At 54.9% G+C, this 19,266-nt stretch overlaps 5 protein-coding genes across 5 annotated transcripts; all 5 read left to right on the top strand.

The window, feature by feature from the left end:
- Positions 1-2,514: 2,514 nt before the first annotated feature.
- LINJ_25_1490 (conserved hypothetical protein) lies at positions 2,515-3,303 on the top strand (the record flags this gene model as incomplete). The annotated part of the gene is made up of 1 exon (XM_001466143.1): positions 2,515-3,303. One exon carries the CDS (start codon positions 2,515-2,517, stop codon positions 3,301-3,303), a length of 789 nt encoding a protein of 262 aa, XP_001466180.1.
- Positions 3,304-8,977: 5,674 nt separating this feature from the next.
- LINJ_25_1480 (conserved hypothetical protein) lies at positions 8,978-10,507 on the top strand (the record flags this gene model as incomplete). The annotated part of the gene is made up of 1 exon (XM_001466142.2): positions 8,978-10,507. The coding sequence occupies one exon, from the start codon at positions 8,978-8,980 to the stop codon at positions 10,505-10,507; it is 1,530 nt and encodes a 509-aa protein (XP_001466179.1).
- Positions 10,508-11,278: 771 nt separating this feature from the next.
- On the top strand, positions 11,279-12,742 carry LINJ_25_1470 (conserved hypothetical protein; the record flags this gene model as incomplete). Its single annotated transcript, XM_001466141.1, has 1 exon — positions 11,279-12,742. One exon carries the CDS (start codon positions 11,279-11,281, stop codon positions 12,740-12,742), a length of 1,464 nt encoding a protein of 487 aa, XP_001466178.1.
- Positions 12,743-14,241: 1,499 nt separating this feature from the next.
- On the top strand, positions 14,242-14,892 carry LINJ_25_1460 (putative GTP-binding protein; the record flags this gene model as incomplete). Its single annotated transcript, XM_001466140.1, has 1 exon — positions 14,242-14,892. The coding sequence occupies one exon, from the start codon at positions 14,242-14,244 to the stop codon at positions 14,890-14,892; it is 651 nt and encodes a 216-aa protein (XP_001466177.1).
- Positions 14,893-16,939: 2,047 nt separating this feature from the next.
- Positions 16,940-18,715, top strand: LINJ_25_1450 (putative DNA polymerase delta subunit 2; the record flags this gene model as incomplete). Its single annotated transcript, XM_001466139.1, has 1 exon — positions 16,940-18,715. The coding sequence occupies one exon, from the start codon at positions 16,940-16,942 to the stop codon at positions 18,713-18,715; it is 1,776 nt and encodes a 591-aa protein (XP_001466176.1).
- Positions 18,716-19,266: the final 551 nt, after the last annotated feature.

Raw genomic sequence — 19,266 nt, 5'->3', positions numbered from 1 at the left:
TCTTCTTTTCCCCCAGGGAGAGGCAGTGGCGCGTCACAAGAGCTGCCGTCGCGTGGGGGGGGGACAAAAAAAAAGGGAGGGGAGACGAAGAGAATGCAGTGGTCGCCGTGTTGTGTGGTAGTGAGGAGAGGTATCGCACGCTTTCATGGGCTCCCTGTGCACTCATCGTGCCAATCGGGTAGCAGAGCAAGAGGGTGGGGGATGGCACGTATGTGAACCTTTTTGGTGTTGGCACCCGCCTCCTCCGCACTCTGCTCAGGGCGCCACTTGCACCTTTTTTTCATAGCAATCAGGGTCACCGTTCCAATTTACTTTCCAGGTGCACATGAAAGGAAGGTGTGTGCTTGCCACTGTTTCCATTTTGCTCATCGCTCTCCATTTTTAGAGTGAATTTCATGCGTGTTTTCTGCCTTCTCACCTGTCACTGCCGTCTCTGCCTTTCTTACTTCCTGGGTTCGCTTCGCTATCCTGCGCGTTTTGTATCGCTTTACATGCACGTGTTGCCCGTCCCCCCTTTTTTGCCCTCAGTTTCATTTTCGCACCTGTTATCGAATGAACGGATTTCAAAAGAAAACGTACAACATAAGGAGAACACCTTAGCCTGGGGAGAGGGGGTTGAGGAATGGTGTATGGAACACAGAGGTGTAAAGGTTCGCCGACAGCGTCATAATGAGAAACTGCGTTTTGCATTGTTTGCCGAAAGTTTCGATTTGAAACAGGCTGTTGCCTCGATCGATACGTACGACTGCGCGTGCTTTGCTGTTCCGGTGCTGAGGGCCACATTGGCACTGCTGGAATCGGGGGGGGGGGGTGAAGGCTCGAGAGCAACGACTGCGGCCCGTACGTGCCAGCGCATGTGCCCCGAAATGATCTACGCCTCACATGGTTTCTTTTTCGTCCCTCCTCTGTCTTATTTCTCTCCCCCGTTTCCGACTCGACGCTTGCGCCACGCACACGTACACACACGACCGTCATACCGAGGTCGACGAATCAAGCGCAGAAGAAGCGCAGCTCACGCAAAAGCGAATACAAAAAAAAACAACCATCAGCGTTCTCGCTTCCGAATCACCCCTTTCAAAGCGCTTTACTCACTTCTTCTCACGCTCGTCTTCCCTCTTTGCCACGCGCGTCCTTTTTAGCATTTTTCGGTGTGCTTGTGTTTTTTTTTTGCCTTCCATTTAGCTCAAGATCTCTATCGAGAACATAGCTGCTTTCACACCAAAAGACGACACTGCTCCCCACCCTCGCTTTCTACGAACGCGCCTCTCTTCTTCAACCCTAAAGAAGAAACTCTTTTGCAGGGTGCTCCTCGTGTACGTTCTGCGTGCGCGTGCGTGCGTGCGTGCGTGTGTGTGTGTGGAACAAAGCTAGCATTTGTGAGACACGAGCTGGCACTGCGAAGCCCCTGCACTTTTTTTTTCTTCCTCTTCGTCATCGCTCGTAAGGCTATAGATCAGTCAGAGGTGCACCCACACTCTCTTTCCCTTCCTTTCCAGCTGCGTCGGCAGCAACCTTGTGGCTTGGTGGAACAGTAACAGCGAATCCTCCACACCGTTCACTCAGCGAGATTCTACCAGACACAGGCGAGTGCGTGTGTTCATGTATCTCAGTGATTCTCTTCCCATACACAATTCTTTTTTGGTTTCTCCAGTGCTTAGTTTCATCGCTGTTTCTATCTTATTTGTTTCACACTGTTTTTCATCCTTTTCCTTTTTTGCTTTCATTGATCTGCCCCTCCCTCCTCCCCCCTTTGGGCTTCCCTTTCCGTTTTAGCTACACACATATATATATATATATATTATTTTTTCGTTTTGCTCTTGTTTTCTCTCATCGTGCGCACCTACTTCATTCTTTTTCCCTGTTCACTTTTGTTTCTCTCTTTACTGGTTTGCGTGTGTGTGTGTGTGCGTGCGGGTGCCTTTTCCATTTTGCTTTGATCTCTTTCTGCCTCCCCCTTGCTGTCTCTCGTGCTGCCTCACACGTATCGACTCACGCATTCACGGCATATTCCAGATCTCTTGTCGGCTTTTCTTCGAACTTTCGATTTCGTTGGTTCTTTTTTTTTTTCACTCTTGTCTTCGCTGTTTGTGGTGCCCTTTGCTTTTCCCTCTTTTCTCCACCCGTTTTTTCCATCTTTGCATTGCACGCTCTCTCTCGTCAGAGAAGTAGTACGCAATACCACCACCAGTAACAGACACAAGTGACTTTCTTTCTTTTTCTCTGCTCCACTCTACTTCTGTTGTGCGCGCAGGAAAAGGAAAGGGAAACAGCAGAAAGTGTGAAGATTGTGTCTCTGAGCGTCCGTGCATGTCGCTGCCTGAGGCGATCGTCTTTGCGAGCCGCGATTGATCAATACACGATACACCACCTCTATCGTTGTTATTGGCTTCAGTAGTCATACACGCACACGCGCACAGGTATCTACACACCACTGAATACCTAACAGATATCTTTATAACACCCCTAGTTTTTTGTTTGTTTCTTCTCTTGCTTTGTTTTCTTTTTCTCCGCACAATGACAGCAATTCCACCGTTTCTTTCGTTGGTGGACATGTACGGCTACCTGCCCAACTTTGATGCCGACTGCGACCTCCAGGTTGGCGACTGGGTGGTTGTTCAGCCGCAGCGCAGGGCGGCGTTGCTCGGCCCGCTGATCAGTGCATGGGAAACCGCTCCGCAAGATCATGCACTATCCTCTGCATCCTCCTTTGTGCCCCAGTACACCCTGAGTCAGCTTCTGCCTGAGCCTCTGACGCTCCGGAGGCGGTCGCTGGCGTGGAATCGTGTCGGACTTGACTCGTTCTCGACAAGGCTGCCTCGGCTGGCTCCGTTATCCGTGGCGCGAGCGCATTACTGCCAGCGAAAGCGGCTGCGCGTGGCTGACGACAGCCCGACAAACACAAGGGACAGCAGTGTGTGTGACGATGATGCAAGCAGCGGAAACGGCAATCTGTACCTGCACGTGCGCTTGGGCCTTCTCACCCCCTCCCGCCCGTACGTTTTCGGAGGTTTGGACATCGTGGAGGTGCTGGGGTGGCCATGTAATGATGCGTGCACTGAAGACATGGCGGTGTCCGTACCCCCTCACTCTGCAGCTCAAAAGCCAGCTGTTCTGTACTTGAACCTTCTCACAGGAGAGACGCTGACGCGCGAGGAGGCAGTGCGTAGGACATCAAAGCTGATGCCTTCATTTACCTCTTCTGCCACCACATGGTCCTCTGCGATCGAGGAGGCTGCTGAGAAGGAATGGCAGCAATGGGTGCTTCGGAGAACCTGCATCACGCAACAGCAGCCCTGCGGGTAACTGCACCTGCAAGTTTCAATGAGCATAGAAGTAAAAGGAACAGTGACTTGGTAAGATGAAACTATCCGAACACGCAGAGAAGACAGCGCCTTGTCCGTTCCTCCCCCTTTTCTTGCTTTTCCTCAGTTTCTGGTAGAAACGGAGTTGGGGAAGAGGGCGGGGTCGTACAAGGAGCTTCTTTGCATCTTCGTCTTTCCTTTTTCCTTTGCTCTCTGTCTCTCCCCTGCTGCCAAATGCGTAGCCACGTTTGTGTCTCTCTTGCTTGATTTTTCTGCCTGACATATGTATCCCCTACCCCTCCACTTTTTCTCCCTTTAGTTCGCTTCTATCTTCTTCTGTGATATCCCATCCATCCTTTTACCTCTTCTTTTTTTTTCATCCCTTTACCCCTCTCGCCATTTCGCACCTTCTTCGATACTGCTTTGCCTCACTGCCACTCTTCTTCCCGTTTTTTTTTTCGTGCGTACTTCTCTGTTTCTGGTTGTGTGGGTGCTCTTTTTTTTTTGTGTATGTGTGCGGCCTTTCTTCCCACTGCAATGACTACTACCATGCCCACTACTGCGAGTCTCCGCATGCGGTTCTTATCAATCACGCAAAATCCCCCAAAAGAAAAATGCGAAGCAAAGAAAAAAGGCAGAGATCCTTCCTTCTTCCCTACCTCTTCTTTTTCATTCTTTTTTTTTTGCACATTTTAGCTCCAATTATGTTTACTCTTTCTTCCTTGCGCCTTTTCCTTTTTGATTTTTATTTTTATATTTCATTTCTCCTCCTGTTTTTTTTTTCTCGCCTACTTTAAGTCTCTCTTTTACATAGCACTTGTGTAGTACTTGTCCGGTCCCCTGTCTCTCTCTCTTTCTTTTCCACCTCCTCCATAGGGGTATGATTCAAGTCTTTCTGTGATGAGTTTAACATCACATGGGCGCTAGTAACACGGATCTGCACGCGCGTTGCCCTCCACCACCACCTGAGCCTCACAAATAGGGAAGGTTCGAATGCAGTTGGACGTGCGTGCAGGGGGAATCTGCCCTGCACATCTCGTGGCTGATCTTCAGATTTGGAACGTCAAGCTGCACCCTCTTCGCCTCTCCGTTTATGTGTGGACACGCAATATGTGACCGTGGCTGCGTGTGGGTGTCAGACAGGAATTCGCTTGTCTACCTTCTCTCTTTGGATTCTTGCGTTTCGCTCCTGGGTTATCACGAAAAGCTCTTTTTCGGGTTGTACTTTTTCCTGCTCTCTATTTCACGTTCCTCAACACTCCCATCAGCCCATATATATAGGTACACACGCGCATACATATCCCTTGCTCTCAGACAAGAGTAGATTCTCCGTCTTCCGCCTCTTTCCCCTTGGTTTCTGTGTGTTATGCAGCCTTTCACCCACCGCTTCTTTGTGAAGTCTCTCCTTGCGCCACTTCTTCGTCTTTCACGACGGATAGAAGCGGCAGCGATGGTGCAGGGCATCCGCAAAGAGGAAGGGGGAAGGGAGAGAGACAACCCTGTATAACAAGAACTTACAGGCGAAGGCGGACGTGAACTCAAGAGTGTGTGTACTGATAGTCTTTTTTTGTTCGTTTCTTCCAATGCTTCCCGATTTCACTTTGCGTCACCGTCTTTCTTTCCCTCTCACGTGCTCTTCCAACTGCGATGGCTGACCTCTCCTCCTATCTTGGCTTGATCGTATTGCCACCTCTTCCGCGATCTTTTTTCTTTTTTGTTCTCCCGTCTTTTCAGTGTCCGATGCCGGCCTCCCCAGCGTGGTATCCAGGGTTCAGTACCCACTCTCTGCGGGGAAGCCAGGCAGCCCCTCCCCCTATCCCTGCCAGTGCCGGACCACCCCTCGTGGTGCCAGGGTCAGGTACCTACGACGTAGCGAAGTCAGAGCGATTTATCGCTACGGGTGTCGGCGGTCATGTCCTGGATGGCGCTGCGTGGGGGAGGCCTGCAGCTGTGAACGTGTTTGTGCGAACCGTATGATGGGCAGTATGCCGCCCTGACCCGAACGTATCTCACCCGGCCCTCACCGCGCCCTGGCTCGGGGAGCCCGAGGCGCCCCGAGGGATGCGCGACGTGGCGACCGGGCACAAGGCGAGCGGCCGTGAGGGGCGACCCTGCGGGGCGGGGAGGGCGGGTAGAGGGTCTGGGGCGGAGGCCGCGCTTCGCTGACTGGGTCGGCGCATTTCTGCAGCGGCGCGTGTCTACGGCTGCTTGGCGCCACGCGGTGTGGGGGCCTGTTGCAGGGCCAGGGGTAGAGGTGCGCTAAGCTCGTGTTTTGTGGCAGAGTGGAGACGTTGAAACACAAAATATCTTTTCGTGTTCTCTGTTGTGGATTACCGCGCTCCCTTTCTCGGTGGCCTTTCTTTGTTCTTTTCAACCTCTCCGTTGTGTTGCTCTTATGCGCAGTCGTGTGCGTGTGCGTGTTTTCCTTCACTGGTGCGTATGTTTGTGTAGACTCGCGCTTCTCTCTCTTCACCATGCTTTTCTTCTCGCTTGTTTCCCTTTTTCTTTCTGATCCCTCCTCTCTTGCACTGTTCTCTCCTGCTTCTCAAAGGAGTGAGCGAATCGAGGTGCAGCAACGTTCAGTAAACCCGTCACAAACCAAAAAAATATATGACGGAGACAATACTGGTGCACTTGTGGGAGTGTGTGTGTGTGGACGTCACTCTCTCGCTCCTTTGAGGTTTTGGTGTCTACCTCTCTTTCTATCGGTTCTCTCCTCTCCCTTCTTTCTCTTTTCATGCCCTCCCGACTCCACTCGTGAGCAGCTCTTCCCCGCCACGTGCTCGCGTCATGCCGCTTTTGCGCTTTCTGCCGCTCTCGACCCTTCCCTTTGCCGCTGCTATACATTTGGTTTGAACGGCCGGAGAATCTCTCTCTCGCACGTGCTTTTTTTATACGTGTGTGTGTTTGCGTGCGTTCCTAACAGTGGTGATGACGGCAGAAGACGTGAAAGCGGCGTTCAAACGCGACGTCTCTCTCTCTGTCTCTCCCTCATGCCACCTCTCCCTCCCCTACTACCTATGGGCTCCTCCTCTTTCTTTTCCGGTTCTTCTGCTACCCCTTCGTTCTTCATCTGTTGTGGTTCTTTGCTTGTGTGTGTGTGTTTGTGTGCCTGTGCTGGCCGTTGTTTCTCCTCTTCTCTTTCTTTTTTTTCCTCTCTTGTGTTATCCCTTCGCTTTTTTTACCTGCTCGATCGATCAAGAAGCGTGTCACCGGCGTCGCCGTGTTTTTGATTTCAGCTCTTTACCCACACCCACACCCACACATACACACACATGCACAAAGAAAGAAGTGAAGAAACAAGAAGAGACGACGCAGAGAGAAGCGAAACGAAAGCACGAACCTTCTGCCCTGACCCCTTTTCTTTTTCCCGTTTTGTATTTCTGAAAGGGACCATCGAAGACAGCAAAAACGGAAGACGAAGGGGGTGGGACGAGGAGGGGGAGGAGGCGGAGAGAAAGCGAGAGGAAGTAGAGAAATGAAACAATATACAAGGCTTGTGTGCGTTTTCCGCCTTTTTTGTTGCTTGCTCTCTCTCTGCGTTTTCGTTCATGCGCCTTCTCGTACTTTTTTTCCGCCACCCCCTTTTGTGCCGTTCTTTTTTTGTCTTCCATCCGTCTTTCTCTTCCCTCGCCCTTCCTCCTCCTAACTTGCTCCGCGAGTGTACTGTGACGGCGAAAGGAAAAGCTCCACATGAGTGTCGACGTGGAAGCGGTGAAACTCTCCCACAGCACTTGATGATGCCATCCGGTGAAGTCACAAAACAACAAACCGAAGGCCTCTCCATGAGCGACTGTGAGAGGGGCTGTGTGGGCCTGTGAGGTGGCGGTAAGGTACCAGCAAGGTCTGTGTGTGCGAAAGTCTCACTTCCTCTTTTTTTGGTCTGTTTCTGTGCTTTTTGCTTTGATCATGTTGAGTGTCTCTTTACCTTATCTCTTTCACAATGCTCTTGATCGATATGCCTGTGCTGATCTTCTCCACTCACCCTTCTCTCTCTCTTCTGTCCCAGACACACACCCACTTTCTGAGGCGTTTGTGCATGCGTCTGTGCCTTCGCCTGCGCCTGTGTGTCCCTTGTGCTGACTTTCGAAAGAGAGGGAAAGGGAAGGTAGGGGTGAAACACTCTACTATACGGCCTGCAGTGAAGAGATACGGAGGAAAAGGGAACAATACAACAAACAAGAAAAGGAAGAGCAGTCAAAGACAGAAAGTCATGGATCGTATGCGGGAACAAACGCCTGTCTATATATACTATGCATATTATATATTATTTTGCCCACCCTTTTCACCTTTTTTGTATATTCGCACCCCTGTGCATACACACAAAAGGAAACCACGATCTAGACTACGCGTCTTCTCCTTTTTTCTTTTCTGTTTTGTTCTGTGTTATTTGTCTTCTTTCATTACCTTATCGAGCTTGTGGACCGCATCCGCCGTGCATGACGTCGTTCCTTTTCTCTCACTCCCCCGCTTGTTTTGTTTCCTCTCTCTCGATCTCTCTATATAATTTACACCCTCTGCGCTGAGAAGCCAAATCAAAAAAAAAATATGAATTGCGCGCGCGCGCACACACACACACACACACACAAAAGACAAAAGGGAGGGGAGGGGGCGAGGCATAAGAGGCAGCGCCTATCAACGTGCGTGCGTGTGTGAGCGTGTGAAGGAGTAAGTGTTCTCTTGCCGGTGCTGTTAATCTGTCGCTCACGCGCGTTGCAAGAGAAGTGGAGGTGAATGTGATGGGAGGGGGTGATAATGACTGTTGTTCTTTTTCCACCCGTACACCTCTTCTTTTTGAGTGTTGCCGTTCCCCCGGCTTCATCTCGGGTCTGCACAAGGCTCTTGCTCCCTCCCTCGACCTGATAACGCGCTCGTGAAACGAAGGAGGCGTCGAAGTCGATCGAATTCTTCGGAAGAGAAACGCACTATCACGAGCTGCCTCTGCCACTACCATTGCTCTCTGTTGAACCACGGCCTCAGCCCTTCCCCACCTTTTCTCTCTTCTCTGCTCCTCGTCTACCTTCTTATCCCTTGGCTCTCTTTCCTGTGTACCGATTTGCTCCCCTCTTTCCTTTTGTTTCCCGCTTTCCTCCCATGTGCTGTGTGCTGCGTGTGCCTCGCCTGCTCCTGCGCATCGCCTTCCGTCTGTCTATGCGGCCCCACATGAAAGAAGAGGAGGGTAAGAATAGCGGTGCACACAGTCACGTTGCCTATGTGCTGAGTGGTAAGAGCTGGTAGCGGTGAACATTCCTTTGCCTGCACCGCGACCACACCCACACCGTCCCATAGGTGCCTGCCCCGCTTTTTTTTTGCGTGTACCACGCCTTCGACTGGCATTGTAGTGTAGGTGCCAGAGAGGGAGGTTTATCAGAGTAGAAAGAAAGGTGAGTAAGACTGCACCGCACAGGCAAGGTGATCCCGTTTGTCTTTGCTTTCAGTCTTGCCTGCTCTCACGCGCGCAATCTCTGACTGCTTCTCTTATCTGACCCACGCTCATCTGCCCTGCGGCGTTGTTACAATTTCGAAGCCTGCCAAGCAAAAATACGCGCATTTCGTGCCGTACGGAGCGGCTCTTCACAGAGATCGTTTCAAGCGTTTTTTTTTCTCTTCTGTCGTTGTCAACTCCCTACATTGTCCCCCCCTCCTTTCACTCAGATTTTCTGATCCCACACTCAATGCTGCGACGGTCACACGCGACGCTGCGCCGAAAAGCGTCGGTCGTGTTAAAGGGCCAACTGAACCCCCTTGAAGCGCTCACACAGATACAACTAGGCATGACACCGTCGCTTCCAATCCAACGCGGCTTCCTGCTGGAGCACTGCGAGCGGCAGCTGGAGAGTCTCGGTATCACTGAGGGGAAGCTCCTGGCCATGGATGGGCGGTTGTGCACTCAGCTCACGAAGAGGATTGTGTACGAGCTGTACCTCTCTGTCCCGTTCCGCGTTTTCACATTTGACATGGAGTTTACTGGGCCGCCGGTGTTTACGGCAGATGGACCGACGGAGGACATCACGGAGCTGGGACTGTACTCACCGCTTCTCGACGAAACGTTTTCATGCCTCGTTCAACCTGTCTGCGGCCGCAAGCAGGGCCCGGGTGTCGAGGAGCTGACGCACATTACGGACATGATGCTGGAAAAGGAGGGTATCCCGTTTGCTGAGGCGTGGCAGCAGTTTCTTAATTTTGTCCAGACACCGCAGCCAGACGAGATTTCTGGCTCCGAGGAGCGCATCCTGCTGCTTTCCCACGGTGGAAAGCTGGCGGATGTGTCGCTGATCAAGTGGACACTCGAGAAGTTCCACATGGAGCTGCCGCCCAGTTTTGTCTTCGGCGACACAATTCACCTCATTCGCGATGCACACCGTCGACGTCCTGTCACCATAGATAAGCATCCGCCGTCGTGGAAGCTTGTGGATCTCGTGCAGTGGCTGCACATCCCTCCAACGCTACCGGCGCATCGGGCCGGCAACGACGCTCGTATGACGTGGGACGCTCTGTATCACACTCTGCTTCGCTACGGCGACGATGAAATGGCGCCGCGCGAGCAGCTCGTGCCGCGCTTTTTCGACGCGGAGGCGAAGCAGCTCTTGCGCGAGCACACAGCGCGGCAGGCGCAGGAAAGGGCCGCGCTTAGCTTGGATGACACGTTCCTCTTGGCCGATGTGTCGCACTCCGCTTCAGCGGGGCACGCAGACAGCAGCAGTATCGGTTACTCCGCGTATCGTAGCGCTTCGGATGGCTCTGGCAAGCCTTGCAAGAGTGGAGCAGCGACGGATTTGCTCGATCTCGACTTTGACGACATCTTTAGTGAACAGAATAAGGTGAGCGCCAGTGCACCTATTGAGGAGTTCAAGCTGGATGACGATGATGATCTTCACAGCATTTCCGCTGGAGCCAGTAGCTTTACCGCTTCTCGAACGCTGTCATCGACGACCACGAGCCGCGCTGCAGCTCTCTCCATCGACGCGGCAGAAGATGATGATGCTGTGAGCGACGTGAACGCGGCATCAACACCCACAGTGTCGCCGGATCGGGCAGCGAAGAAGGCCACCTCAGGTGGGAGAAAAGGCAAGGCGTCAGGCTCGTCCCGCAGCAAGGAGGCTGCTGAGAAGAGAAACAAGCGCCGTGGCAGCGCCGGTGACGACGACGGTGAGGAGGCGAGTGACCCTCCCGCTGCCGCTACTCGCGCCGTTTTCCTTGTATGAGGCGTATCAAGAAAGGTCTTTGCCCACGAGCCACTCGCAAGCAGAAGTGGTTTCTCACGCATTCCCCCGCTTGCACGCACGCACGAGTATGCACATACCACAAGAACACACTGGAAGTCAATGCTGTGCATACACAAATCGTGTCGACTCCTCCATTTCTCTTTTCTTGATCACACACTCATGGTGCGCATGACTGTGTGCCGCATGCTGAACCATCGTCCAATACTGAAGTGAAACCTGCACGGAGGAAAGCGAAACTTTTCTCCCCCTCCCCGGAAAAGAAAGAAGGTTGCACCGCTAACGACATTTAACGTCTCGGCTCTTGCGGTGATGGTGGGCCAGCTGTGCCCTCGCCGCACTTGGACTCTCTTTGCAGTTGCACGTGATAGTAAGCGTGCCGTGTCGAGGTGCGGTGCATCGGCCCATTCGCTTCTGATGACTCGTCGCATGTCTTTTCGCTCGCTAACGACGTTCATTCCCCCCCCTCTCCTTCTCTCCGTCTCTCTCGTCCACCTCTACGAGCGCTACTCCTCGCTCGCGCCCGCGTTGATGTGTGTGCGTGTGTGCTTGAGCGAGGTGCGTGCTGCCTGTCTGAGCGTGTGCGCAGAAGCCTTCCCTGTGCGGCAGCCCCATCGTGACTGAGCGACCCGTGCAACCGCTAATAGACTGTACTCTCACCTCACTTCTTTTCTTTTGCGCCTTTGCCAAGCGCGTCTGTGTGTCTGTCTGTGTGTGCGTGTGTGGAGGAGGAGCAGGAGGAGGGGGAGGGCAATGTCCTTTCGTGAGTTGCGCTCTTTTTCGGAGACAATGCGTCTCCTCGGCTATCCACAGCTGATAAGCATGGAGTCATTCCGCGAGCCGAATGTAGAGCTGGTCGCCGACTGTATTCACTGGCTTATCACCCGCTATGAGCCATCTGCGGAGGTGACGTTCAACATTGAGCGGGAGCATAACCGCGTGACGTTCTTCAAGCAGGTGTGTGAGGTCGCCCTCGCCAAGGGGAGAATCAAGCTCAACGTGAAGAAGCTCTACCAGGCGGACGGGCACGCCGTGCAGGAGATGCTGAAGCTCGCGAATGTGCTGAAGAAGGCGATGAAGGCGACGGACACCGAGGAGCCCGACTTCACCGCACTGCAGCAGATGGCGGCGCAGAAGAACGTGAGCGACGCCAAGGCGGTGCAGCAACTGTGCAGCGAACTGACGGCGGACGGCAGCAGTCTCTTCTTCTTGGTCGAGGGAGAGCTGAACTCGCGCGGTGACCGCCAGCGCATCTTGTCTCGCGCCACCGAGGTCGGCGAGTTCGAGCGTCGTCTGCGGGAGCTGCTCACCAACGTCACCCAGGAGGTGGACCAGTATCAGCAAAGCATCGTCAACCTCAGCGCGGACGAGAGCAACTTGGAGCAAAAGATCGAGAACAAGAAGGCACACCTAGAGCGCGCCCAAAAGCAGTACAAAAGCGCAATGGCCACTAACCCCGCCTTCCTCAAAGAGTACGAGAACCACGAGAAGAAGCTGCATGCACAATTCGTCGACTATCTCGAGCAGTACCGCAACTTGGAGTTTCTGGAGCACCAGATCGCCAAGTACAACGCCAAAGAGGATGCCATGCTCGAGGAGCAGGAGACAAAGCTGAAGGTGATGCGGGAGCGGCTGCGCAAGGAGGAGCTGAAGAACATCCGGGCGGACAGCATGGCGCGCCGTCCGAGTGGACGTCGCGGCGGCGGTGGCGGGAGCCTGACGCCGGCGATGAGCGATGACGAAGACGATGGGTACGAAAACGCCCCGCGCGTGAATGGCGGGGTGCGCATCCGCAACGCCGCCGAAGAGGATAGCAGCGGCGACGAGTCCACCTCGGGTGATGAAGGGAGCGACACCGACGACAGCAGGCCGCGTCAGCAGCGCGGTCAAAAGCAACAGCAGCGGCGGCGACCGCAGAACGCCATTGGCCACAGCCGCGGTCCACTCGTTCGCGACGGCGCCGTGAACAGCGACGAGGACAACCACGATGAGGAGGACGAATCGCTTGTGAACCAGATGCGTCGGCCGCGAGTGGCGACAGGCGCGCGGCCGCCTGCCGCGGGAGGCGAGCGTTCGCGGCTTCTCGCCAACAATCCTGCCGAAAGCGACTCTTCCTCCGAACCAGACAGCAGTGAGTTGTCCACCTCGACGAGTAGCGGCGAGTTTAGCAGTGACGACTCCAGCGACTACAGCGGATCTGATGACAGTGACATTTAGGTGTATACTGCAGCTGCGGCGCTTTTGCGATCACCTGTGCACTCGTAGGAACGCGCCAGAGCGGACGCTCACTGTGGGCAGTCACACCTCGCTAATCAGGGCTGCTTGTGTGTGTGTTTGTATGTGCTAGATGGATGAGCTCTGCACAGCTTCCAGCGCTGTGCGTGTTGGAGGATGCGAGTACAGCATGTGCTTGTATGTGTAGGCCTGTCGCTGTGTGTGCGTGCTGCGCGCCCTGCTTGATGGATGGTGTGCGCTGCGTCTTCTCCTTTACTTGCTGATGCTGCGTATTTTCAAGCTACGGGCCCTTGTATTCCTCGCTCTGATGCGCATATCATCTCTCTCTCTCTGCAGCTGCCTCTTTGCGCCGACGCGGGCAGGTGACAGGAGAGAGACGGTAGCGATAAGCTCACGAGGTGATGGAAGATCAAGGCACGCTGCCACCACGCCCCGCTTTTCCCTCTTGCTCCATGCGTGATCAAGCAACAGCACAAGCATGGCGCATGGAGTGTTGACTGATGTTCTATAGACGGAGATCATTGTGCTCTTCCTCCCCGTTCTTTTTTTTAGGTTTTCAGGTTCGGGTCCTCTCCAGCTCTCTCGTATGATGGCACACGCATACGCAAACACACACAGACATACACACACACATGCTGTGGACACGGCCCCTCCTTCTCTTCTTTGGGCCCCATTCCACTTCCCTCCCCTTCTCCCAAACCCCCTCTCACGCACGAATGCACTCGAGTGCTCCTGCCAGTCTGCTTCGGTGTTTGAATGTGTGCGTGTGTGTGCGTATGTGTGTGCATATGTGTGATATTTCCGCCCTTCCTCCTTTCCTGAACATTGAAAGTGAAGAAACGAGAGCAAAGGTGGCTTTGGGGGGAGGGCGACACGCTCCAACGCGCATGTCCACCTGCCCTCTCTCCTGTCCTCTTACTTCTCCCTCTCCACCCATGCGACACAGAGAAGAAAAAGCACAGGAAACCGTAGATGCTGCTTTTTGTTCACTTGATCTCCTAGGGGAAGATGTAGTGTCAGCACCGATCCTCCTCCCCACCCCCATTCCCTGATGGTGGTGGTGTACGCCAAATGCGGGCACGTTGATTGAAGGTGCGTGTGTGTATGTGCGAGCCACATCCCCCCCTCCTCTCTATCGACCCCTTCCCTCTGTTTGTTTTCTGTGAGTCCCCCGGAATATCCTTCTCACCTCTCGAACTCTCTGCACACACTTGTGTTTGTGCCGTTGCGCGCGTGTGCGTCCTCTATTTCACCATACGTCCTTCTCTTGGCCCTCACTCCCTGTCTCCCTCTCCCCCCTCCTACTGCTCGGGCGCCGTCGATAGAAGAGTCTGCCATACAAAACTAAGTCTATCCTCCCTCGCGGAATCCGCCCACGTTGTCCCTGTAACAAACGCTCTCTTTTGTTTCCTGTTTGGGGTCGGCATTTTTATAGATAGCTTCTACCTGCTTCTTTCCTCTTTCCGCACGATTTGTACATCATGCAACAGGCACCCTCGGACTGCGTTGCCAGCTTCAAGCTGATCTTGGTCGGCGACGGTGGCACGGGTAAGACGACTTTCGTGAAGCGTCACCTGACCGGCGAGTTCGAGAAGCGCTACGTCGCCACCGTTGGTGTCGATGTGCACCCGCTGACCTTCCACACGAACCGTGGCAAGATCTGCTTCAACTGCTGGGATACTGCCGGCCAGGAGAAGTTCGGTGGTCTGCGCGATGGCTACTACGTGGAAGGCCAGTGCGCCATCATTATGTTTGATGTCACGAGCCGCAACACGTACAAGAACGTGCCGAACTGGTACCGCGACATCACGCGCGTGTGCGACAACATTCCCATCGTCTTGGTAGGCAACAAGGTAGACTGCGCGGACCGTCAGGTGAAGGCGAAGATGATCACCTTCCACCGCAAGAAGGGGCTGCAGTACTACGATATCTCGGCCAAGTCCAACTACAACTTTGAGAAACCGTTCGTGTGGCTGGCGAAGAAGCTGGCCAACGATCCTGAGCTGATGCTGGTGGAGGTGCCGATGCTGGACACAGATGTGGTTGCTCTTACGGCAGAGCAGGTGGCCGCGCTGGAGGCGGAGCAGCAGGCCATGGCGAACGCGCCGCTGCCCATGGGCGATGACGAGTGAGACCCGGCCGCTGTCGTTCTTTGTCCTCCCCTCCTCTTAGCGTGCATGCGCGCCTTGCTCACTCGCGCGCGCTTTCTCTTCGCTCTCTCTAATGGATTTTGCTCGTCAGCGCTCAAACTTCCTGCGCATGTGTTGAACGGCCTCTCTGTCTGTCTGTCTTTTTTTTTGTGTCTGTGTTTCTTTCTTTTTTTTTTGTTTGCCCGTCCGAAGCCGCCCCTGCCCCCCTCCTCCAACAACGACAGAGACCGGAACAACAACAAAGGAAAAAGAGACGGAGGCGAAGGGAGAAGCGAAACGCGGGCACACACGCGCATGGAAAGTGCATGCAACGGAGACGAAAAAGGGAGGACGAGCAAGACACGCACGCACACGTTTTTTTCTTGGCAGGAAGTGATGCTCATGCCCCCTTCTGTCTCTGTCTGTCTCCTTTTTAGTGGTGGTGGGGGTTCTGTGTCACTTGTGCTTTTTATTTTCTTCTATGCGTTTGTGGCGGCGTGGGCGCGTGTGCGTGTCTCTTTTTCGCGCTGTGCTCATATATATATGCGCTCTAAGGGAACTCAGGCCACCTACATGTGTATGTGTGTGTTCTGGATCGTGAATGAGCTTCATGGTGCGGCCCCTTCGAAGTTTGTGGCAGCTCAACACAGTGCGAGAAGAGAGGAGCGGCTCGACCTTTTTTTTTTCTCCTCACGCACAACCTCCCTAGGTTGTTGCCTTCGCGTGGTGGAGCTCACGCTCAACTGCGGCGCTCCCTCTTGCGCATCGTGTTGCTGCTCTTTCGAAGGCGAATGCATACGCGTCGGCTACTCGAAATACGATCAGAGCGAAGATGCAGAGAAGGTTTGTAAGTGGAAGAGTATAAGACTGTGTAGGAGGCAGGCGACACGGATAGGTAAGGCTTGGTCATTCCCCCCTTTCCAAGTATCTCTACTAAAACCGCCGCTGATGCCCCCCCCCCCCCCATCCCTATGACGCACCGGGTCATAGGACTCTACATGATCGCCCACACTCGCATCTGCACCGACGTGCACGTGGAGCCTGACAGATAACAGATAAGGTGAAAGAAACAAAGGAATATTTAAAAATGGCAACACAAAGGACCAAAAAAAAACTAGAAGAGAAACGGCCTGCACATTTCACGCTGGCAAGATGTGGAGGGGGAGGGCAAGTCGGTGGCGTCGCTCGATGCATCGCGTATCTTCTCCAGCAGCTGCTCTTGCCATTGCTCATTTTTTTTTCTGGTTTTGATCGAAGGCGCGAGCACGAGTGGGAGTCTCTGCACTCTGCGCACGCGAGGGTTCTCTCTTTTATGCCGCGGCACGTCGTCACCTGAAGCGGCGCATCTGGAACCCCCTCTCCCCACCTGCTTCCCACCTCGCGTGGCACCCCTCCTTAAATCGGTCTGACTGTGTGGTGCCTCTTGTGCACGAGTGGGAGTGCGAGCGCGTCAAAAGGAAACGAAGCCCACACGCAGAGCCCTGGCCTGACTTGGCGAGGAGGAGGAGAGGAGGGGAGGGGGGGGCACAGCGACGCGGGGCGTGTTTGCGTGCCCGCTTGCCGACTCTCGCTTTACCCCTCCTCGCTTGATGCAGTGAGGGACAGATCGCTGCAAGAGTAACCTTCATGCCTTCTCTACCGGTTTGCATCTCAAGCATCGGCTCTGAGCTACTCTGAATCTCTCTTTCTCACGCACGCACACACGCACACTCTCTAAATCTGTATGGCCCTCTCTTTCTCCCTTGTTTCGTAAACGCTACGCACCGCCATCAAGCATGACACACCACTAACTGGGAGCGACCGCTACGTTGACGGATCAAACTCGAAAAGCGATTGGTATACGGGAGCGATTCGAAGCGGTCTAAAAGAGCGCATGTAGTCCCCCTCAGCTCTCGCTCGCACGACCATCCCCTCTCCTCCCCCCAGCAACACACACACACAGACACATACACATAGGCCACAGGGAGAACGATAGACGCGTACACGGGGCTGCACGCACACATAGAACACACTGCAATAGAAAGCACTGGCGAGAGGAAGAGTGTCAGTTATGATCAGTAACGGCTCTGCTGCTGCGGCTGTCGAGACACGCAGCGCGTGCCCCATTACACGTACCCATCAGCGCTTTCTTCTTCGTTCTCTGGAGTTCACGCAGCAGTATGCACCCATGTACCGATGCCGAATGGGGGCGCAATACACGTCTGCTCTGCATGCCATCCAGCGCATTGTGCGGGAGGACCCGATGTATGGTCCAGAGGCCGGGGCCATGAAGCCCCGGCGCGTGCTTGAGCTGCAACCGGGCATGCCAGCTGTGTGCGTCGGCATTGTGTACAAGAACATGAAGCTGCTGCCCCGCTTCCTTGATGAGTATCAGAGTGAGCTCGTCCGCATTGACGCTGGCGATGATAACGATGAGGAGAGCGGCGTCGTGGAGGCCGCGCCTCCCGAGAGATCTGAGGATGCTGCAGCCGCTGCAATGCGCCTCGGCAATGAGGCCGAAGAAGATGCGAGCAACGACGGGCAAACGCTTGCCGCCGCCGATGAGCACTACAGCGTGTGCAACAGCGCCGATGAGCTGATGTTGGAGGACAGCAGCGGCCGTGTCCTGCTGCAAGGACTCGATGCCGAGCGCTTCTGCACCGGGGTTGTGCTGGGCGTCTACGGTACCCTGCTCCCCAATGGCAGCATTAAGGTGCTTCGCTACGCCTTCAGCGGGGACTTGCGCTTCACGTTTGTCCCGCGTCCGTTGATTCGCGCCGCAAGCCCGTGCTACATCGCGTTTGTGAGCGGACTGAGCATCAACATCCCACGTGGCAGTAGCAAGGAGGAGCAGGCCGCGGCGACTCGCGCGCGCGCCTCGCTGGAGCTGTTGGTGGAGTTCCTATGCGGCAACACGGGCAACGCCTCCTTGCGAGCCAAGGCGAAGTGCGTCTCGCGACTGGTGATCGGAGGTGACAGTATTGCCCCCACTGACGAGCTGAAGCTCAAGAAGAAGGTGAAGCTCGACCCGTCTGACCACGTGCGGCTGAACGATGACAAGGCACAAGCTAGCACGGTCACCTCCGCCGCGTTAATGCGGCAGCTGGACACGCTGCTGGAGCGCGTTGTGCGCACCGTGGAGGTGGAGCTGATGCCGGGCGCCAACGACATGTCCGATGCGTTTCAGCCGCAGCAGCCGCTGCATCCCTTGCTGCTCCCCAAAGCTGGCAAGCACTCCACCCTGCGACTCGTCTCGAATCCGTTCTGCTTCACTGCACAGCCGCCCGCCGCGGCCACCGCCGAGTTGGAGGTGAGGAGCGAGGAGCGCGTGGGGTCAGAGGCGAAGAAACACAAGGTCGAGGTAGCCGACGGTGTCAACTTCTTCGTGACGTCCGGGCAGAACATAAACGACGTGGCCCGCGAGTCACGCTTCCCGACGCGGCTGGACACCATGTGCATGGTGGTGGTGTCTGGCTGCGCCTGCCCGACAGCTCCCAACACGCTCTTCAGCTACCCTTTCTGCAACCACGACCCTTTCCTGTTCCAGCACACGCCGCATTGCGTCGTGGCTTGCGATCAGCCGCAGTTCGAGACGCGCTACGCAACGCTGGAGGAGCTGCACGAAGAGACTCACCGCAGCTTCACGGGTCCAGCTTCGCTATCAGTGCGATCGAAGGAGAAGCTGAGCGCCGCGTCTACGAAGGATGAGGAGAATAAGGCTGTCCCTGCAGAGGCTGGCGTGCGCCTGATCTGCGTGCCGTCCTTTGCCCGCTCTGGGGCGCTGGTGCTGGTGGACGTGAACTCACCAACGCTGGAGACGAGTGTCGTGACCTTCTCGGTGCCGTGAGATGAGGAGGGAGTGTGGGAGACGGCGGCAGGTGCGCGGTGTTTCTGTGCCGTTTGGGCCTTGCATGTGTGCGGTGCTGAGGCCTTGCATGATGGAGTCAGTGCTGGGTTATAGATCGTCACAACGCTCGCACAAGCAGGGCGGCATAGTGGCGAGCAGCAACGATACTGAGGGGCTCTGCTTTGTGCGGAGGGCGTCTGCGTACCGAGTGCACAACGCCTGCACAGCCATTGCGACGCAACCGCCGCTGTCATCGCTGCTTTCTCTCCATGGGGAGGGGTTTCGTTGCGTATGACGGGGAGGAGGAGTGCTGTTTGGGAGGAGCGGTAGACTATGGAATTCGTGACGGCGGTGCTAGTGCTGCCCGTCCTTCTCTGCTCACTACCTCCTTCCCTGCCGTGCGCACATAGGTGGGTATGCACGTGATGGAACTGAAGAACACCAACGAGAAAAGGAAAAAGGACACCCCGCTGAGCTCTCTCCCTCCCCCTTGCTCTTTGCGTGTGCGTAGGTGCGCCGCTTCTCCCCCGTGCTCAGTATCATATGCTGTG

Source organism: Leishmania infantum, chromosome 25 (assembly GCF_000002875.2).
Source record: "Leishmania infantum JPCM5 genome chromosome 25".
NCBI classification, from domain to species: Eukaryota; Euglenozoa; class Kinetoplastea; order Trypanosomatida; family Trypanosomatidae; genus Leishmania; species Leishmania infantum.
The sequence above is the reverse complement of the archived record's forward strand: the minus strand, read 5'-3'. Positions and strand labels throughout refer to the sequence as shown.